This window comes from Sorex fumeus, unplaced genomic scaffold (assembly GCF_029834395.1).
Source record: "Sorex fumeus unplaced genomic scaffold, SorFum_2.1 ptg000265l, whole genome shotgun sequence".
NCBI lineage: Eukaryota > Metazoa > Chordata > Mammalia > Eulipotyphla > Soricidae > Sorex > Sorex fumeus.
The window spans coordinates 1882315-1903669 of NW_026606322.1; the positions used below are offsets into that span (position 1 = coordinate 1882315).

Genomic DNA, 21355 nt, shown 5'->3' on the forward strand with positions numbered 1-21355 from the left:
GTTAATGCTATGCTTTTGTAACTTGGGAGTTCGTTGACTCCGAATTATATTCACTTCTGGGCATCTGTTTTCTTGACTTCAGTCTCAGTTGCCCTTACTTTCTAGAACCCCAAAAGCAGGGTCCCGATGAGGGACTGGAAGGATCCAGGGCGCTCTGAGCTACCCTGGCATCAAAATGGGCTAGGTCAAAGAGCCATCATAAATTCAGATCATGGTCATGGACTAATTCTGTCATGATTCAAAAAGTAACAACTGGATTAGGACCCTGCTAGAGTTAGGAAAGATTAATCTGGCCTGAGCACTGTAGTCTGAGATCTATAGTGAGATATCCCCAGGAGAGCCACCCTACAAGCTCAATGTATCTCTTATTGTGTCCATACAAAATAACTAATATTAGGTAAAGGTAAGGTAAGGTAAAGGCCCTCCCGTTGATCGTCGATTTGCTCGAGCGGGCCCAGTAACGTCTCCATTGGAGACTTTGTTGTTACTGTGTCTGGCATATTCAATACTCTCGGTAGCTTGCCGGGCTCTCCGAGAGGGGCAGAGGAATCGAACTCGGGTCGGCCATGTTGGCCGCTTGTAAGGCGAACTAATATTAAGAAGTAGAATTAAGATGTTAATTCAGTTATTGGACTAAAGAAAGGAGAAAAAACCCTAAGTGGCATTTTCCCCTAGAGTCTGATTCCCTGGCTGCAGGCTATCAGGAAGGGCTTTGATATGTTGATTGTGCTTCCAGACCTAGGTGTGTGGTTGCTACCCTCATTATAGAGAATTGGGGAAAGACTAGGGAAAGACCCTGGCGGAATTGGGGAAAGACTAGGGAAAGATCTTACTTTCGTACATGGTGCTAGGCAGAGATCTGAGCCCTTTTTTTTGCATGTAGCTGTCCAGTTTTGCCAACACAATTTGTTAAAGAGGCTTTCCTTGCTCCACTTCACATTTCTTGCTCCCTTATATAAGATCAGATGATCATATGTTTGGGGGGAGATGTCAGTATATTCAACCCTGTTCCATTGGTCTGAAGCTCTGCCATTGTTCCAGTACCATACTGTTTTAATTATCACTGCTTTGTAGTAGAGTTTGAAGTTAGGGAGGTTGATTCCTCCCATTTTCTTTTTCCCAAGAATTGCTTTAGCTATTTGTGGGGGCTTACTGTTCCATATGAATTTCAGGAGTGCTGGCTCCATTTCTTTGAAGAATGCCGTGTGTATTGTTATAGGGATTGCATTTAATTTGTACAATGCTTTGGGAAGTATTGCCATTTTGACAATGTTAATTCTCCCGACCCATGAGCAGGGGATATCTTTCCATTTTCTTGTGTCCTCTTTTATTTCCTGAAGTAGCGTTTTGTAGTTTTCTTTGTACAGGTCCTTTACTTCCTTAGTTAAGCTGATTCCTAGGTACTTGATTTTCTGGGGCACAATTGTGAATGGGATTTTTTTTTCATGTATTTTCTTCTCTCTCACTATTTGCATAGAGGAAAGTCATGGACTTTTGGGTATAGATTTTTTTTATTAGTGAAACACCATGAGGTACAGTTGTAGACTTACAAGTTGTTATGCTTGGGTTTCAGTTATACAATGATCGAGTACCCATCCCACCACCAGTGCCCATTCTCCACCCCCACCAATCCTAGTATCCCTCCCACCCTTTCCATCCCCCAACCCACCCTGCCTCTGTGGCAGGGCACTCCCTTTTGTTCTAACTCTCCTTTTGGGTGCTGTGGTCTGCAGAAAAGACATTGGGTGGCAATCATGTTCAGTCTATAGTCTACTTTCAGCATGCATCTCCCATCCTGGGCGGATCTTCCCAGCAACCCTTTATTTGGTGCTCCCTTCTCTATCTAAGCTGCCTTTGCCCCTACAGTGTGCGCCTGGCTTCTAAGCCATGGAGTGAACCTCAACATCAGACTGGAATCCATAAGGTACATTGAAGACAAGGTTGGCAAAACTCCACGACACTGAAGCAAACTGTATCTTCAGAGAAGTCACACCACTGGCCAAGCAAGTGAAGACAGAGACAGGCAAATCTATCTTAAACTAAGAAGCTATCTTAAACTAAGAAGAACTATCTTAAACTAAGAAGCTTCTGCACTACAAAAGAAACAGTGACCAAAATACAAAGACAGTCTACAGAATGGGAAAGGATATTCGCCCAATACACATCCGACAAGGGGTTGATATCAGGGATATACAACGTACTGGTTGAACCCCACAAGAAGAAAACATCCAACCCCATCAAAATAGGGGGTGATGAAATGAACAGAAAGTTTCTTAAAGAAGAAATCTGAATGGCAAAAAGGCACATGCAAAAATGCTCTACATCACTAATCATCAGGGAGATGCAGATCAAAATAACAATGAGATATCATCTCACACTATAGAGACTGGCCCACATCCAAAATAACAAAAGCAACTGGTGTTGGCAAGGATGTGGTGAGAAAGAGACCCTCCTTCACTGCTAGTGGGAATGTCAACTGGTTCAGCCCTTTTGGAAAACAGTATGGAAGATTCTCAAAAAATTAGAAATTGAGTTCCCATTTGACCCAGCAATACCACTCCTGGAAATATATCCTGGAGAGGCAAAAAATTTACAGTCGAAATGACATCTGCACTTCTATGTTCATTGTTGCACTGTTCCCAATAGCCAAAATCTGGAAAAAACCCCAGTGTCTCAGAGCAGATGACTGGTTACAGAAACTTTGGTACATCATAGTACACAATGGAGTACTATGTAGCTGTTAGAAAAGATGAAGTCATGAAATTTACAAGTGGTACTACATGGAAAGTATCATGCTAAGTGAAATGAGTCAGAAAGAGAGGGACAGACATAGAAAGATTGTATGCATCTGGGGAATATAAAGTAACAAAATAGGAGAGTGACACCCAAGAATAGTCAAGATAGGTACCAGGAGGTTCACTCCATGGCTTGGAGGGCAGCTGCACATGCTAGGGGAAAAGGAACAGATAGAGAAGGGAGCACCAAGTAAAGGGGTTGGGAGGATCCTCCCAGGATGGGAGATGCATGCTGAAAGTAGACTATAGACCGAACGTGATTGCCACTCAATGCCTCTCTTGCAAACCACAGCACCCAAAAGGAGAGAGAGACAAAAAGGGAATGCCCTGCCACAGAGGCAGTGTGGGTTGGGGGAATTGGGGGGGTGGGAGGGATACTGGGATCAGTGGTGGTGAAGAATAGGCACTGGTGGAGGGATGGATACTCGATCATTGTATAACTGAAACCCAAGCACAAAAACTTGTAAGTCCACAACTGTATCTCATGGTGTTTCACTAATAATAACGTAAAAAAAACAAAGCTTAGAAAACTGAAAAATTGAAAACATTTTCAGGAACTTCTGAAAAATAAGACTTTACTATAAAGGTTATAAAGCAATGATCCAAAAAAAAAAAAAAGACTAGGGAAAGACCCAGAGTGTGAGCATGTAGAGAAGAGCTAGGGGGACAGAAGGAACTGGGAATGAGGGTCTTAGTGACACTGGAACAGGCATATGGGAAGAATGGAATGTACAGCAACTGATTACCAACCAGCCTGGCCCTCTTTCCTCCTTCATTTGCCCATGGTATTGGCTGTCCCAGGTGAGAAAGCAGCCCAAGACCAGAGAATGCAGGTGGGGAGAGAGAGCCACAGGATTCCTAGTCAAATGGTGATTACACAAAGTACAAAAAAAGAATCTTTCATACAGTGTTAGTGAGAATATAAACTGGTTATGCCTCCATTGAAAACATTGAAAACTGCAGAGCTTTTATTTTTAAAAAAAGCTAAAAATAAAATAATATAAATACAAGGTGAAAATTCATATATACATCTACTATGCAACCTATTATTTATATATAGGTAGGTATCTACCTAGAGAATACAAAAACACTATTTCACAAAAGATATAAGCATACCTATATTCATTGTAGCTCTACTTGCAATAGCCAAGATAAGAAACAACATGAGTTCAACAACCCAATGGAATACGACTCAGCTATAAGAACTGATGAAAGCTTACCTTCTACAACATGTTTGTAACTGGATGGAGTCACACTAAGCAAAATAAGTCTGATTGAGAAAGATAAATACTGGATGATATTCATTTGCTATTATAAAAAATAAAGGGAGTAAAGAATATGCGACTAAATCAAACATTTGAACTTTGACCCCAGAACTTATAAGCAGTTCTGCAATATAAGGAGAGAGTGTACTTGCTGCAAGAGTACAAGGACTTCAACAGATTGTGGTGAAGTAACACTGGTATTTGAGTGGTGGGTGAGGTACAGTAACATTATATTAATAAAAGATGTAAGTATTTTGTTTGTAAACTGATGTTATTTCAATAAATAATATTTAAAATGGAAAGTGTGCTGTCGATAAGAATCTAAAATTAATATACCTTACAAACTAATACATATGTATATATACATATATGTCATAAGGATTTAAGTATATTTATAGATATGAAAGCCTAATTTAAGAAGTTTTGGTTTTCACAATTTCCTTTGTAAATTTAAGCCTCCCATGCATCATGTATTTAAAAATAATTCTCTCTCCAGAACTCAAAGCATTCAATAATCATTCACAGACCTATAATAATAAGGCTTTCTTAAATATAATTATCACATTTTGGTAAGCATTAAAATAGGCAATGCTTGGTGATCCAGTGATAACTCAAGTGGTTAAGAACAGGCGTGAGACCATCCTTAGCACAAGTTGTATGATTGCAATGGTTCTGCTAATTGACATTCCTGGCATCAATAAAAAGTGTGCCAAGTCTGGCATTGAAAAAATATTTTTACAAGTACCACAATGAAGTATTCAACCCTCATGAGTGCCACAACCAAGTGTGTGATCAACACAACTAATATGTGAACCCTCCGTCACCAGAAACACAACTGAAGCACCCAAGTACTAGTACTAAGAGTATGCAAACCATGGTCATTGTAACAACAAAGGGAAAAGGAAAATTAAATAAATAGGAAATTTTTGCAAAGTCCTCTGATTTGTTTAAAGTCAATAAGTTTGCTCTTTTATGGTAGTACCACTTAAATCCATCTGAATTGAAGTTATTCAATTATAATCAGAAATCACTGCTATCAATACTTTCTTCCCCAGAGAATGGAAAAAGTCATACAAGAGACCAAAACATGGTCAGAGCAATAGCACAGCAGGTAGAGCATTTACCTTGCATATAGCTGATCTAGGTTGGATACCAGGCACCCCATATGTCCCCCCAGCCCCACCAGAAGTGGTCCAGGAACATAGCATCAGGAATAAGCCCTGAGCAATGCCAGGTGTGGCCCAAAAACCAAAATTAATGGACCGGAACATTTTCTTCAACATTTCAATTGCATCCAGATAAAGAAGAATTCTGTCTTTTTACACTAAGAAATAAGACCCTATCTCAAACTACTGACACAAATTCTCACATGCAGAGAAACAGATAAAACCAATATGGCAATATGTGAATTGGTAATATTTTTATCAATGTGGTAAAGAAATAGAAATAAGAAATTACTGGATTTCAATTCTTAATAACCTAAAATTTTTGTTATATTACATATTTTAAAATTCAAGATAAAATCTAAAGAAGCCCTACAAGTTATAGCAAATAACTAAAATATCGATTCTCTCCTCCAAATTATACTTAATATAATAAATTTTTTAATGATGGTGAACCTTAAAATATTGGTGGCATTATGCTCATGGAATGCTACTCAGAATAATGTTTTAAATAGAGTTCATAGTATTAATAATTAATATTACTGATTATTTAAATAGTGCATGTATAATGAGAAGTAAAAGAAAAAGAAATTCAGGCTGGAAAAGAATGGTATAATGTTATCCTTTTTTAGAATCACAAATATAAAATGGGTTTACTTCATTGACCTTTACCCATAAAGCAATAATTTCTTATTACCATTTAAAAGGAAGATCAACAAAAACAGGGTTTACTTCATTAAGCTCTGCCCATAAAGCGATGACTATGATTCAGTGGCATTCAATAAAATTAACACTATTTTGAATTCTTAGCAATGACTATCTGCCTCTATTTTTTACCATTCCCATTTTTAAATAACATTTTAAATAACATTTACTGACCTATGAAAATAACTTTATTAAATCTATCAACTTTCCTATAGTTCAAATCACATTAAGTTGACATAAAATTTTCTCTTTCTTATATTTCATTTCATTCTAAAGTGAAAGATTCTGAATTCTGGTCAAATTTTCATTCATGAAATATTAATCTTTGATGTATGAAATTGCTGAACTGTTAATTACATTTTATAATATTTATTTTAACACTAAAATATTTTAGTGAAATTGTTAAGAAATAGAAATAATTTCATGTTCACTTGACTTAAAAATTTTAGGTCTGAGATTTCAATTTGGTCATGAAAACAATATATTATTGCTAAAGTTTTGGTTTATATCTTTGAGAACAAAGACATTAATGTTCTCCATTAAAAGATGAAAAAATCTAATTTATTTCCATAGAAAAGACATAATATTTTAAAAGTAAGTATATAAACAATAAATTATTATTATTTATAATTAAGATTATGGGAGGAAATCTTCCACATGTTACCTGGAACTTGATCAGAAAAAAAAATTTTTTTTTTTACTCTTCTACTTTTACTCTTTAAGTATTATAGTTAAGTATTATAAACAGTAAATTATTATTAGTATTAATATTATGGGATAAAATATTCCAAATATTAACCTGAAGTTTGATCAGGAAATAAACTCATATACATTGAGAAATTAATTCATAAATTCTTACCGTTCTCGGTTGAATTTAAGAGAATGCAGAATAGCTGGCCTTTTTTGTTTGAGGTTCCACAAATGAAGTGTATCATCTGAACTTGCACTCACCAAAGCACCCTAAAAGAAAAAGAAGACATTTAGTAAATTATTTGTTAATTTAGGGCTTTTTGTGTGAAGCAAAACCAAGTTTATTCACTGAAATTTTCACTAGGAGTTGCACAGAAACACTGAAACTTAAAAAAGATTGTCAAGAGGTTGAAAAAAGTATCGTGGGTAAAGGCACTTGCCTCCTGGAACCTCCTTTAGTCCCCTGAGCACTGCAAGAAATTATCCCTGAACTAAGATCCAGGCATAAGCACTGAGCACACCCGGGTGTGGCCCAACACCACTTCCCATATTCAAACAAAACAAAAATGTTGTCACTTAAGATTCCAAAACATAATTATTATAAATTTTTTAAAATTTCTTCTTCCCCTTATCTTCTACTATCATTTTCAAACTCAATAGTAAGTATGCCTAAAGATAAAATATGTTATAATTCTCAGTAAGGAGCATATTACAGTCTTCTAAGAAATATTTTATGTAAGAAGTTTAAAAAGCAGATATTTAACAATATCAAAGATTTTCTATGCCTCAGGTATCTCTGATATGAAGTTCATGACTAATTTTACTCATGTTTGTGTGATAAACATATATAGAGATCTACATACAAAGATATGAAGACATTAAATAGAAGATCATTATTCATGTTAAAAGAAAATAATCAATTGTAATTTTTTTTTCTGGGGGTTGAGGGTGGGTCTCAATACACTGATTCAATTTCCTAAATGCCAGAATTTGATAGTGCAAAACCTTAAAATACTTTTTTTTACAAAAACTTATTTAGCATAAAAGAGTTCTAGAAGACACAAGAATTTATTTTAAAAATCAGAGTCTAGAAGACCTTAGAGGCACCAACTAATGAAGGATCTGCAATCTTATAGAGAATTCTATATACTTTGTCTTTAGTGAGGTCTTTTTACTAATTCTACAAAGTGAATGATGAGTAGGCAGCCTATTTTCATGGTAGCTTTCAATACATTAATACTACTGTAAAATTATATCAGCAAATATATGGGTAGATATGCACCCATAAATGATTCCATAGGTGAGTAGCTAAAAAGATTATTTCATGAGAAATGAAAACCAAACACGAAGTTAACTCTAAATTACAAACTTTAAGGGGGAAAAAGAGTTGTGTAGAAGACATGCTTATTAGTCACTATAACATTAAAAAGATTTTAGAAGCTTTAAAAACAATTCAACTGCTGGGGCTGGAGCAATAGCACAGCAAATAGGGTGTTTGCCTTGCACGTGGCTGATCTGGGTTCGATTCCCAGCATCCCATATGGTCCCCCAAGCACAGCCAGGAGTGATTCCTGAGTGCAGAGCCAGGAGTAACCCCTGTGCATCGCTGGGTGTGACCCAAAAAGCAAAAAAAAAAAAAAAAAAAAAAAAAATTCAACTGCAAATGACAGGATATCCTAGTTTTTTTCTTTTGAAGTTTTTTTTTTAAAGTTTAATAAACTGATGTATAGGACTAAAGTAAAAGTAAAGGCCCTCCCGTTGATCATCGATTTGCTCGAGCGGGCCCAGTAACGTCTCCATTGGAGACTTTGTTGTTACTGTGTTTGGCATATCGAATACTCTCGGTAGCTTGCCAGGCTCTCCGAGAGGGGCAGAGGAATCGAACTCGGGTCGGCCATGTTGGCCGCATGTAAGGCGAATGCCCTACCATTGTGCTATCGCTCCAGCCCCATGTATAGGACTGTAGTCTTTTATGGAAATTGTGATTATGACTAACACTGTATGCATTACCATGCTTCACAGTTAAAATCACAGAATTATAATAAATTATAATAAAATACATTAATGAATAGAGAAAGAGAAAGAAATAGTCTAGTTCTTACCTCATTTATCAAGAATTGGAGTTGTAGGACTGCTGCACCACTCTCATGTTGGCAATAACAATCAACACCAGGTCTCCCAAGTCTTAAATCATTAAAGTCAAGGATTCTAATATGCTACTGATACCAATGACTAAAAAAAGTTAATTTCTGTTTGTTTGTTTGTTTGTTTGTTTTGAGAAAGCTTGACTTCCTGATATAAAACTTCCTGACTTAACTACAAAAACTAAAATAGTGTCATTAAATGCAAACAAGACTCACAGTAACAGACCTAAAGAGATCTACTGATATCAAAACAACAATAATAGGATATTTTATGACCTCACAGCAATGGGAGAGCATTCAGATAGAAATCAACAATAAAATAGTAGACTTAAGTGGAAAATTAGATGACATGGATTTGATATATACATAGATGTATATTTTTGGCTTTCAGCCGTACCTGGAGGTGCTCAGAGCTTACTCTGATCTCTGTGTTCAGGGATTACTCCTGGCAGGACTCTGGAGACATTTGGGGTGCTGGGGATTGAATCTGGGTTGGGTATATGCAAGGCAAGCACCTTACTTGCTGTACTTGCTATAATAACTCTTCCACCATTGATGAATAAATATCAATGACGAACAACAGAATACAAATTATTTTCAAGTGCTCACTAAACATTGTTAAAAATATAACAATTGTTGGGACATAAAGCAAATTTATGGGGACTGAAGTAAATTTTAAAATGTCCATTCTCTCTCTCCTCTCCCTCTCTGTCCCTCCCCCCTGACTTCCTCCTCTTTCTCTCTCCCCCTCCCCCCACTCCCTTCCTCAAAACTTTCAAATAAAACCTCTCCCTCTTAAAATTTTTTTCTAAGAGGCAAAGGTAATGAATCTGAAAGGCCTGGGTGATAAGATCAAGAACTTACTTTCCTTATCATGTTAATCGAAATGACTCAGATAGAGAGGGATAGGCATAGAAAGACTGCATCCATCTGGGGAACATAAAGTAACAAAATAGGAGACTAACACCCAACAATGGCTGAGATTAGTACCAGGAGGTTTGCTCCATGGCTTGGAGGCCAGCCACACATGCTAGGGGGGGGAAAGGCAGCTCAGATAGAGAAGGGAGCACCAAATAAAGGGTGTTGGGAGGATCCTCCCAGGATGGGAAATGCGTACTGAAAGAAGACTGTAGACCGAACATGATTGCTACTCAATGCCTCTTTTTCGAACCTCAGCACCCAAAAGGAGAGAGAGAAAACAAAAGGGAATGCCCTGACACAGAGGCAGGGTGGGATGGGGTGTGGGGGATGGGGGTGGGAGGGATACTGGGATTCATGGTGATGGGAAATGGGCACTGGTGGAGGGATGGGTATTTGATCATTGTATAATTGAAACCCAAGCACAAAAATTTGTAAGTCTACAACTGTACCTCACGGTGTCTCACTCATAAAAATTTAAAAAAAGAAAAAGAACTTACTTTCCTTTCCTATTTAGGAGTAAAGGCTCACCACACTCCTGTCAGTCCTAGATTTCCCAGTCCATTGATCCATGGGTGGCAGAGGTGGCAGATTTCCTTCTCTAGGTTGCAGCTTCTCTTCTCCCCCTTTACATAAGTCATCCGGGAACATCACAAGCATCATTAAGTGGCAACCACAAAGGAATGATGCAGTGAAGAACTTCCAGAGGAAGGAGATAACTGTGAAAATCTTCTGTGGAGGTACGCTCTTTAGAAAAAATCTTGAATGGTAAGACTGTACTGTGTAACCTCTGTGTGAAAATTTTGCCTCTGTGAGGAGGAACCTTTTCCCTTGTATGTTTCCTGTGCCATCAACCACTGTGGGAGGGATGTGAGGAAACCCACTAGTGAAAGATTCTGGGAGACTCTGGCATGATGTCAAGCCCCAGGCTGGAAACTTTCTTCTCTCTCCTCTCAGGCCAACAAAGGAATGTGACTAGGGAGATTTTCAGGAGGGAATTGAGATGTTAATTAGGCCAGCACCACAGACTCTGGTCTAAGAAACTAAAAACAGGCAGAAATGCCATAAATTAGCAAGGCAGATTTTTCCTCTCTGGATCCAGAAGCAAGGTCTTCCAAAGCCAAAACACTCTGGGTAATTTTCGATATGCAGCCGGGGTCATGCCCGAGGTCAGTTCAGACGGCAGGGGTTCTTGGGGTGCAGTAGAGATCATTGATGGAGATGTCTAATCCAATGACTGACAACTTTTAGGAACGCTTTCCAGAGCTTGGTATGGTATTCCCTCCTGTAACTTTTAGGGTTTTCTTGTGATGGTATGGCATCCCTTCTTGCAAACTTTAAGGGATTATTTAAAATTTACTTTAAGCTCCTTGCCATAGAAATCATAGCAAATAATGAAAACCAGAAGGGGCCAAAATCCCTACAAGAGAGAATATTAAGGAGACCCTGAAAAATAAAATGCCAAAGTCTGCCCACTTTAGCTTTTCCTATCCATGAATTCTAGTTATTCATAACTATGGAAAATTAGGCCTCAATTCCTAAATACTTATGTTTTAGGATACTGGGAATGACACTGGCAGTTTCAGAGGTTCAAATATAACTAAGAATGTACTAAAAGCTCCATTTCTCACCTCTCCCCTCCTGAGAAATCCTTCACCCCAGGGAACTTATTGCCTGTTAGTGAACTTGTTACTCTTAACAGACTGAAGGAAAAAAAGAAGGGCAGGTTTAAGTATGTACTTTCAACTTAAATCTGCTACAAAGTATCTCTTTGACTTTAGCAGTTTCTAAGAATGGAGAATTAGCAGAAAATGTGGGAAATGACTGTGAAATCAGCTTTTTCATGATCTATCATTAGTCTGCCCAGTGCATGAAAATACATGCTATTATTAAGGTAACTTTATTTCATGTCCGCTATGTCACCATATATCAAACTTCTTTTTGACCTTAAGAGAATTAAGTATTATCTACAAGTATGAAATCTGCAGGTTTTGGGTAATTTTTGTAAGTGTTATAACCTGTGTTTTTCCTAAAAATAAAACTTCAAAGGGTGGAAGGGGTGGAAAAGTTTTGAGCACTGTGGGGATGGGGGAACAGTAATTTTGTGTAATAATGCCATAAATTTTAACAATATTGTGACTTCAAAAACAATAATGAGAAAAAGAATGTTAAAACAATGATCAAATCCTCACAACAAAGAAAAACTAAGGAGCAGATGCTTTATTAATTCAATGAAAAATATATTGATGCTAATTTTTCCTAGTCTTAACCTTCAAACTCAGTTCACAAGACCAAAATTACCCTAATAGCATAATCAGATAAAAAATAGTAATACTGGAGATCTATCCTGAATAAAATACAAAAATTAACTTACCACATATTTATTAATTAAATATGTTGCCAGAGGAATTTTCCTGGGGGTCTTATGTGAATGAGGGGGGAAGAGGTGTTAGCCTCTACAAAGAAATCTACTGTTTTCTCTTTACCTATTTCTGTCACTCAGGGAAGTTCCTGGGTGAGTTGGAACTACTAAAAGGCAGCTATGAGCCCCTAAATGGTGTCAGCCTCATGAAGCAGCTATGAATCTGTACCCAAAGTTCACTTGTTCTGTGAGACCTAAAGACACACAATGTGGGAGAAACAAGTAGGTAAAGTCAAAAGAATGGAGAGCTTAGAACTTAGCCTATAGGGTGGGGCAGTAGAAAGGAATATTTGAAATCTATGCACAGGGAAATGGATATCCTGGTTGTGGGTATGGTGTTGAAATGATAAATACTTGGAACTACCTTTAACAGTATTGTAAATCGCAATATCTCAAAGAATTTTACAAACGAACTGGTTTCTAAAATCTTAGAATTGGAAGTTTTCACACACATGCAAAAACACAAGGGCACACAAAATACACTGGAGATTGATCCTAACATTCCAAACTAAGCACTATAGACCAAATTAGCGAATATTTCAGAAGAGACAACTAGAAATAAATTAGTGACTCTTAGTTGATCACCGAATTCAATAATTAAGAAAAGTGAGAGGCCAAGAGATTTGTAAGAAATTGTAAGGTTTTATTTATAATGTTTTTTCAGCCTTTGTTACTTGGGAAGTAGTACAGGGGGTTCTTTCCTTTCTCCCTATGCCAAAGTTAGTAAAATGGTCATTTCATAGAGCACAAAGTGAATTGCTGAAGAAGTAGCTGGGGAAGAAATACTATTACTTAAAATAGAAGCTATTACTTTTGATCTATAAAAGTACTCATTATATATATATAAACAAGTATTTTATAGGCATGAATTATATCACAAAAACTTTTGCTGAAAAATTATATCTGAGTGGATATTCCCAAAAAGCAGCTGAGGTAGACCCTGTCAAGAATTGTGCATATATTAAGTAGTATGCACCAGTTTGCTAATGTTCTTATTATCTATTTTTCTTGCACTGTATTCATGTAAGTTACCAATCTGCAATTCATCACTTACTTCACTTCCCGTTAGTCATCGATTTGCTCGAGCGGGCGCCAGTAACATCTCCATTTGTCCCTGTCACGTGCTAGTGTAACCCAATGGCATCTGTTCGCTCTGGGACCATGAAGAACCTCAAACTGATCGTTCATGATATAGATGAAGAAGTCTGACCATCTGGTAGGTGGGCGGCCACGCGGTCTTTTGACATCCCGTGGAATCCAGTCGGTAACAGCTCTAGTCCAGTGGTTGTCTTTAAATCTCATTACATGACCAGCCCATCTGATTTTTGACACCTTGGCAAATGAGACAGCGTCCCTGATTCTTGATCGTCCACAGATGTCGGAACTCCAAATTCTTTCTCTCATTTGAGTGAAACGTGATATTCCAAGCATAGCTCTTTCAATTCTTCTTTGGGAGACCTGAATAGCGTTCTCATCCTGTTTGCATAGGGCCCAGGTCTCTGAGGCATACGTTAATGCAAGAAGAACAGTGGAATCAAAGAGATGTGCCTAGAGCCGGAGGTTCTTCGTCCTCTTAGCTATTTCTTCGACGCTCTTGAAGGCGTTCCAAGCCGCTCTCTTCCTCCTGCGCAGCTCGGGTGCCAGGTCATTTTTCATGTTGACTTCTCGACCTAGGTGCACATAGCTGTTGCATTCGGAGATGGTCGTTCTGTTGAGAGTGAATGGGGCATCAGGAACGAGGCTGTTTCTCATAAACATTGTCTTCATAAGATTCAGCTGTAGTCTTACCTTTCCACACTCACGGTCAAAGTCGGCCAGCATTTGTGCCGCTTGGCTGATGTTTGGTGTTATTAAAACAATGTCATCAGCAAAGCGGAGATGGTGTAATTGCCGACCATCTATCTTCACTCCTATTCCTTCCCATTCCAGTCGTCGCATGATGTTCTCGAGGGTGGCACTGAAGAGTTTCGGTGAAATGGTATCACCCTGCCGCACCCCTCTCTTGACATCGACGATCACTTCTTTGTAGAATGGTGAGATCCTGGTAGTGAATCCGCAATACAGCTCACGGAGGATCTTGATGTATTGGGCTTGAATGCCCTGATTGGCTAGGGCTTCAATGATCGCTTCTCTTCACACACACAAATTCAAATGGTGTCTATAAGCTATCAATTGTTGATTGAGATATATTTTTATCTCAAATATAGAATTACTCTAGTTGCTTTATCTGATATTCACAGATAACAATAAATAAACACCCCAAAATAATAAACTTCACTGTATTTTTTTCCAGGTCTACCAAGTGTTACTCAAAGATCCCCAAGGCCACCTACTGTAGTGATTCTCCACCCACTTGACCAGCAGTTCCAAGTGATAACCAAGATATCCGGTCCTGCTTATCCCTTACATTATAGTGCTGAGGACTACAAGGGTTACCATAGTGATGCTGATGGTGCCTCCAAAACTACATAATGCTCAGGAGTCTTCAGAGCTACAACCTGGTGACAGGCAGGAAACTATATTCTGTTGAGGATAAAATCTGATTCAAATTTTCATGATATGCATACTAATCCCTAATTATCTCCCCTTCCTCTGCATCTGCCATTTAATTCTTATAAAATCATTATTTGAACAATTATAGCAATTTGTTAAATGTACATATTAAATTTCCTTCAGCAATTTGTTAAATGTATCATATTAAATTTCCTTCCTTAAAAGCCTTCAATGACTTATATCTAGAATAAGATCCAAACTTATTACCAAACTTAAAAGGTTCTATATAATTCTACACTTGATTATTGTCTAACCTCAACTGCTGTATTCCAAATGCTGCCCATTTCTTTTAATAAACCAAGATTATTCATAATGCTAAGTATTTGTTACAGATAGCTCAGTCACTGCCTGATTAAATCTTTGTCATTCAAATCTCAGATATCCATAAACTAGAGGCAGATATTTCTTGTTACATTTTTCTATTTTCATCAGAGTACATAACTTGTTCATACTTTCTCATAAATATTATTGTTTTCCTCCAAGTAAAATGTAATCAGTATGAGAATGATCTTTTATGTCTTGTTTACTAATAAATTCTTTTTACCTGAAATACTGTTCAGTGATTTGACAACTAAAAGATTTATCATTCTTATTTTGTCAGGTAATTCCAAAGGAATGATGAATGTGGAGTGAAAATTGAGTGTAAATTAAGTAGGCAGTGAAAACATGATTTATTAATTGCTTATGAAATTTTACCATTAAAAAATCTATTGATCACTTGATCACTTGACATTCTGGTACTCATTGATTTGTTATAGTGGGCACCATTAACATCAACATTTGTCCCTGTCATGTGCTAGTGTAGCCCAATGGCATCTGCTCATTCTAGGAACACGAAGAGCCTCAAACTGATCGTTCAGGGTCTTGACGAAGAAGTCTGACCATCTCATAGGTGGGTGACCACATGATCTTTTGACATCCCATGGAATTCAGTCAGTAATGTCTCTAGTCCAGCGGTTGTCTCCAAATCTCATTACGTGTTCAGCCCATCTGATTTTCGACACCCTGGCAAACGAGAAAGTGTCCCTGATTCTTAATCATCGACAGAGGTCAGAACTCCACATTCTTTTTCTCATTTGAGTGAAGCGTGAAGCTCCAAGCATAGCTCTTTCCATTCCTCTTTGGGAGACCCAAATCACGTTCTCATCCTGTTCTCATAGGGCCCACGTCTCTGAGGCATATGTTAGTGAAGGAAGAACGGTGGAGTCAAAGAGATGTGACCGGAGCCAGAGGTTCTTCATCTTCTTAGCTATTTCTTCAACGCTCTTGAAGGCATTCCAGCTTCTCTTTTTCTCCTGCGCAACTCAAGTGCCAGGTCATTCATCATGTTAAGTTCTCCACCTAGATACACATAACTGTTGCATTCGGAGATATTCGCTATGTTGAGAGAGAATGGAACATCAGGAATGAGACTGTTTCTCATAACCATTGTCTTCATGAGATTCAACTGTAGTCCGACCTTTCCACACTCACAGTCAAAGTCGGCCAGCATTTGTGCTGCTTGGTTGATATTTGGTGTTATTAGAACAATGTATCAGCGAAGCAGAGATGGTGTATCTTCACTCCCATTCCTTCCCATTCCAGTCGTTGGATGATGTTCTCAAGGGTGGCACTCAGTGAAATGGTATCAGCCTGCCGAACCCCTCTCTTGACATGGATTATCACTTCCTTGTAGTATGGTGAGATCCTGGTAGTGAATCTGTAATACAGCTCAAGGAGAAACCTGATGCACTGAGTTTGAATGCCCTCTTTGGGTAGGGCTTCGATAACCTCTTCAGTCTCAACAGAATCAAAGACCTTCTTTAAATCAATGAACATTAGACAGAGCAGCATCTTGAATTCCTGAGAAACCTCAGTGAGCTTGATTACTGAGTGGATATGGTCGATCGTACTGAATCCTTTGTGAAACCTGGCTTGCTCGCATGGTTGTCCTTCATCTAGTATTCTGCCAATCCTATTTAGAAAGACTCAAGTGAACAGCTTGTAGCCGACAGACAACAGGAAGATTGGGCAACAGTTGCCAACATCGTGGATGTCTCCCTTCTTGTACAGTAGTACAGTTCAGCTGGTTTTCCATTGGGATTGAAACTTGCACTCAGACAGGTAGCATGTGAAGAGCCGAGCCAGTGTACTGATGAATACTGACAGCAGGTTCTTCAGGTGTTCGGATCTGACCTTATCTGGGCTGGGAGCTGTTCGCTTCTTTACCAACAAAATGGCATGTTGGATTTTGGAAGGGAGAACGTTGGGAATGACATATCCATCCTGTGGAATTTCGTATGTGGGCAGGTGGACGTGGCTATTAAAGAGATCTGAGTAGAAGTCATGGATAATCTTCTCCATTGCCCTTCTGGAAGATGTGATAGATCCATCAGGACGTTGGAGGGCAGTCATCTTGGTCTTGCAGTTGGCGAAGGACAGGCGGGCATTGCGAATGCTTTTCCCAGCTTCTGCTGCATCTGCCAGCACTGATGCTCTTCTCTCTTTGAGGTCTTCCTTTATCACTTCTCTGCACTGCTTTGCGAACTCAGACATACAGTAAATACCGTTAAAAAATAGGAAAAGAAATAGAAAATAACTAAAAGGGGATGAAAAGAAAATTCAGAAACAGTTGCAAAGGGTACAATACAGTTGTATTCTATTTAGTACTACAAATGTGGGAGCAGAGGGATTTAATTAGATAGTCATAGTCACATTCATTTATAATATAAAAATTGAAGTTAAGAAGCACTGATGCAGCTATAAGTAGTGAGGTAAGTTCTAAAAAGAAAAGAAGTTCACAAGAGCTCAGAAATCTTCAAAAACCCTTGAGGTTTTCCTGCATACTGATATGCAGGTGCAAAATAAAACTAATTAAGTTAGATACCCCACGCCTGGCTGTTCCTCGCCAGGGCCCGTTGGAGGGGAGCGGGTTGAGCTTTCCTCCCCGCCCCAACCAGGGCTCCGGCAGCCGAAGACCTCCAGGACCAGCCACCACCATGCTGAGACCACTCTCCGCACACATGAAGGTACTGGCAGAGGGACAAATCCACGCGGGTTCCGGGGCCGAGATCTCCCAGCCTACTCGGATTGGAGTCGAGCATCCTCCACCCAGATCCTCCAAATTCCAGTAGGCGGGGGTCACACCCACCACCTGGCCCCCTTGCGCCGTGTAATCCCATCAATGGCCAAGACTCAGAGACTATAAAATCCAGCTCCCAGAACATCTTATCAGGACATCTTTTTATGACATCTTATTATCTCATTCCTACTTTGGACAAACTTGCAGGGTATCAAATGTAGCCTGCCCACAGGGCAGAGTCTGACAAACTCCCTGTGGTGTACCAAATATGCCAAATACCAGTAACAATGATGGGTCTCATTCTCCTAAAGAGCCTTGAATATAATCTCAGGGTTAGGATGAAAGAGACGTTACTGGGGCCTGCTCGAGGCAATCGATGAATAACAGGATGATGAAATGAAATGAAATGAAGTTAGATACAGATGACCAATGAGATCTCAGCTAGTGGATGCCAAAGTGAAAAGGCACTTAGAGGCACTTGAATTCTAAGAACCCAAGAGTAGAGATGCCTCAATGCCCAGTCAGAGGTTTTCAGTTTTACCTTAGTAATAGGGCTTCTAGCTCAGTATCTTAAATTTAATATACACTCATCCTTTTCATGACATTCAGATCTCAGATATAATAAATACTCATCCTTAGGTGTCCGACATTGAGCTTCTTTTCATGGCTATTTATCAACTATAAATCTTTCTCTGTGGTGAATCAATTCATATCTTTTTCTAATTTTTCTTTTTCTGTTATTCTAAGTATTTTAGTTCTGTAGCCCTACAATGAATGCAATGCTATTATTTTTGCTTTAACCATAGTGCTGTTTTGAACTAAAGAACCATGATTTTAAAAGTTATTGATAGTTGAGATTTATGCTTCCAATTTTATATTAAATTATTTGTTGTTTCATTGTTTCATTTCCTTGAATTTTTGATAGTTCTTTACAAGTTTTGAAAATATTTTTCCTCATTTTTAAATTGGCTTTTGAATCTCTTACAATGTCTTTCTCAGAAGAGAAATGTTACAAGTTCCCACTGTTGGTATCTCTGAAAAAAATCCAAACATAAGTGTGTAATGACAAAAAATCATAAAAACCATGCAGGAGTGAAACAAGGTAACAATCGAAAAATTCAGTGAATGCCCCAAAGTGAGATCAAAGAAAAGGAACTAAAGTAAAAGCTCACATACAGCACATCTTGGTGGAGCTCACTCAGATTAGTCATATACACAAGTTTTGGAATTCACTTTCACTATGTGATAAACTCTATCCTATCCAGAGGCTCCTGACAATTCTTTCTTTCCCAGTGGTGCTCAGGGCTTAATCCTAGCACTGTGCTTAGGGATCATTCCTGGAGGAATGATTCATAAGTAAAGTAAAGTAAAGGTCCTCCCGTTGATCACTGATTTGCTCGAGCGGGCCCAGTAACGTCTCCATTGGAGACTTTGTTGTTACTGTGTCTGGCATATCGAATACTCTCGGTAGCTTGCCGGGCTCTCCGAGATATGCCAGACACAGTAACAACGAAGTCTCCAATGGAGACGTTACTGGGCCCACTCGAGTTCGATTAATATTAATATTAATATTAAAATTAATCCACCTCAGTGGATTATGTGAGGTACCAGGGATAAGGATAGACTCTGGGTCAGCTATATGAAAGGCAGGCACCCTGCCTACTGAACAGTCACTGCAGCTTTAAATTTTTTCTTTTGGGAGACAAGAGCTGAAGATATAGTGCCATCTCCAATCTGGTGACAACAGTAATGGCCAAATGGAAGATAAGATAAAAACAAGATTTAAGAAAAATAAATAAAATTTATGAGACTCCATAATAAACATAATGAACACTGGAAATGATTTCAGTAGGTAGAGAGAAAGGAGCAGCATTCATATTTGAAAAATAACAACTAAGAAATCACAAACCTAAAGAAAATACTACCAATAGATGAGAGAGAAGTCCAAGTTTCTGAATTATAAATACCTACACCAGAACAAATAAGTAAAAAATTATCAAAAGTCAATTCTTAAATACTGTTAGGGAAGAAATGTAATAAAGAGAGATACCTCTCAGGCTTTTATTTGACACTTCAGCACAAAATCTATAGGTAAAAGGAAGTAAAATGACATTCCCATTACTAAAATATTAAAACTTCCAGCCAAGATTGCTTTATCCTCAAAAATTATAATCTGATTTTTATATAAAACAAAGACTTCTTGAGACAAATGAAAGGTAACACAAAGCTTCTCCAATGGGGCCTCACCCACATACTTCCAGGACCCCCGCCCCCACCCCCACAAACATGCCCACCTCCCAGGGTCACCACCATGTTGACTTACCCACAGACACTCCTCTACAAATTCACTACTAAATCTCTTAGGAGATGCAAGTCAAGCAGCTAAAATTCATGGACACATGGGTCCCCACAGCTGAAAACTCTGGGGCACCTTTGGGGGGAGGCAGGCTGAGTAACTGCCCAACCAAACCCCAGTAGCATACCCATGCAAAGCTGCAACCATGCTAATTACTCAACTCTACTTCATAATATTCTCTGTAGACATCAAACTGCGAATAATTCCAGGTAGTCTGGAGCCCAGACTGAGAACTCCAGTGTCTTTATTGAGGGGGGCCAGGGAGCGAAACCTTTGCCTACCCTAACATTTCCAGGAGCACTGGCAGCCATTTCCATTCCATAGTGCTGCCATGTCAATTTATGGCCCAGACCATAGATCCTTAAGTCACACAACACCTTAATTTCCATTCAGAGAACACCAAATTAGATAGGAAAGTAACATAGAAGCCAACTAAATTCAACAAACAAAAACAATAACACAGAAATCTCAACTAGCAACAAACAACTTAATAAAATTTTAGACAATCACCATGATGATATATAATAAATATTATAAATATAACAAATCACATAAAAATTGATTTTAAATCTATCAGTGTTATTTAATCAATTTCAACTCAAGAATTGTATCAACAGTTGTGGCTTTTGTCTACATTAAAATAATTTTTTTTAAGTTTAGAAATAGACATGATTACCTTTGACGCTGCAGAATGAAAAGGTTCTATAAACCCAAGTCATTACCTACTGCCAGATATGCAGAGTTTTAGAGCTCATCAGGGGCTATAAGTCATTTGAACTTCACAATAAACTTTTAGATAATGCTTCTCTGATTATAAACATAGCAAATTTTCTGTGCAGACAAATGCAAAATATGAAATATAAAAGGGAAAAGAGAAAATATCAAACCCAGAGTCAATCATCACACTCTTTTGTTTGCTTAATTTTGCCCTTTGTTTGTATTAAACTTTTCAGCTACTTACATCAATAAACTGTCTTTTATGCTTAATATAGTGACTCAAATTATCATCACCAGGAATACTCTACAAAAAAATGTTGAAAGGTCTTCTAAGAAGGAAGAAACAAAAGAACACAAAACCTTGGGCAAAGTGATAAAGGGTAATACAGTAGGAGAAACAAAGTGAAATGAAGTAGCAAAATTTAAGCATGGAAAAAGAATCGATATAATCAGAAAATCTGTGATCTGAGGTAGCAAAACATAAGCATGTAGAAAGAAAATGACTGAATTGGTTTAGTTAGAAAATCACAAGAAGATAACAGCAACATACAGAAAACTTTTTCAGA

The 21355-nt window shown here is 38.2% G+C and overlaps 1 protein-coding gene across 6 annotated transcripts in view; it reads right to left on the reverse strand.

Moving 5' to 3' along the window:
• STXBP5L (syntaxin binding protein 5L) overlaps nt 1–21355 on the reverse strand; it is a 348858-nt gene that overhangs the window by 260504 nt on the left and 66999 nt on the right. For all 6 annotated transcript variants that reach the window (XM_056109191.1, XM_056109190.1, XM_056109192.1 and 3 more), the window contains exons 4-5: nt 8721–8802; nt 6788–6888 (exon numbers count right to left, since the gene is read on the reverse strand). In XM_056109191.1, the coding sequence (XP_055965166.1) occupies nt 6788–6888; nt 8721–8802 (183 nt within the window). The remainder of the gene's footprint in view (nt 1–6787; nt 6889–8720; nt 8803–21355) is intronic.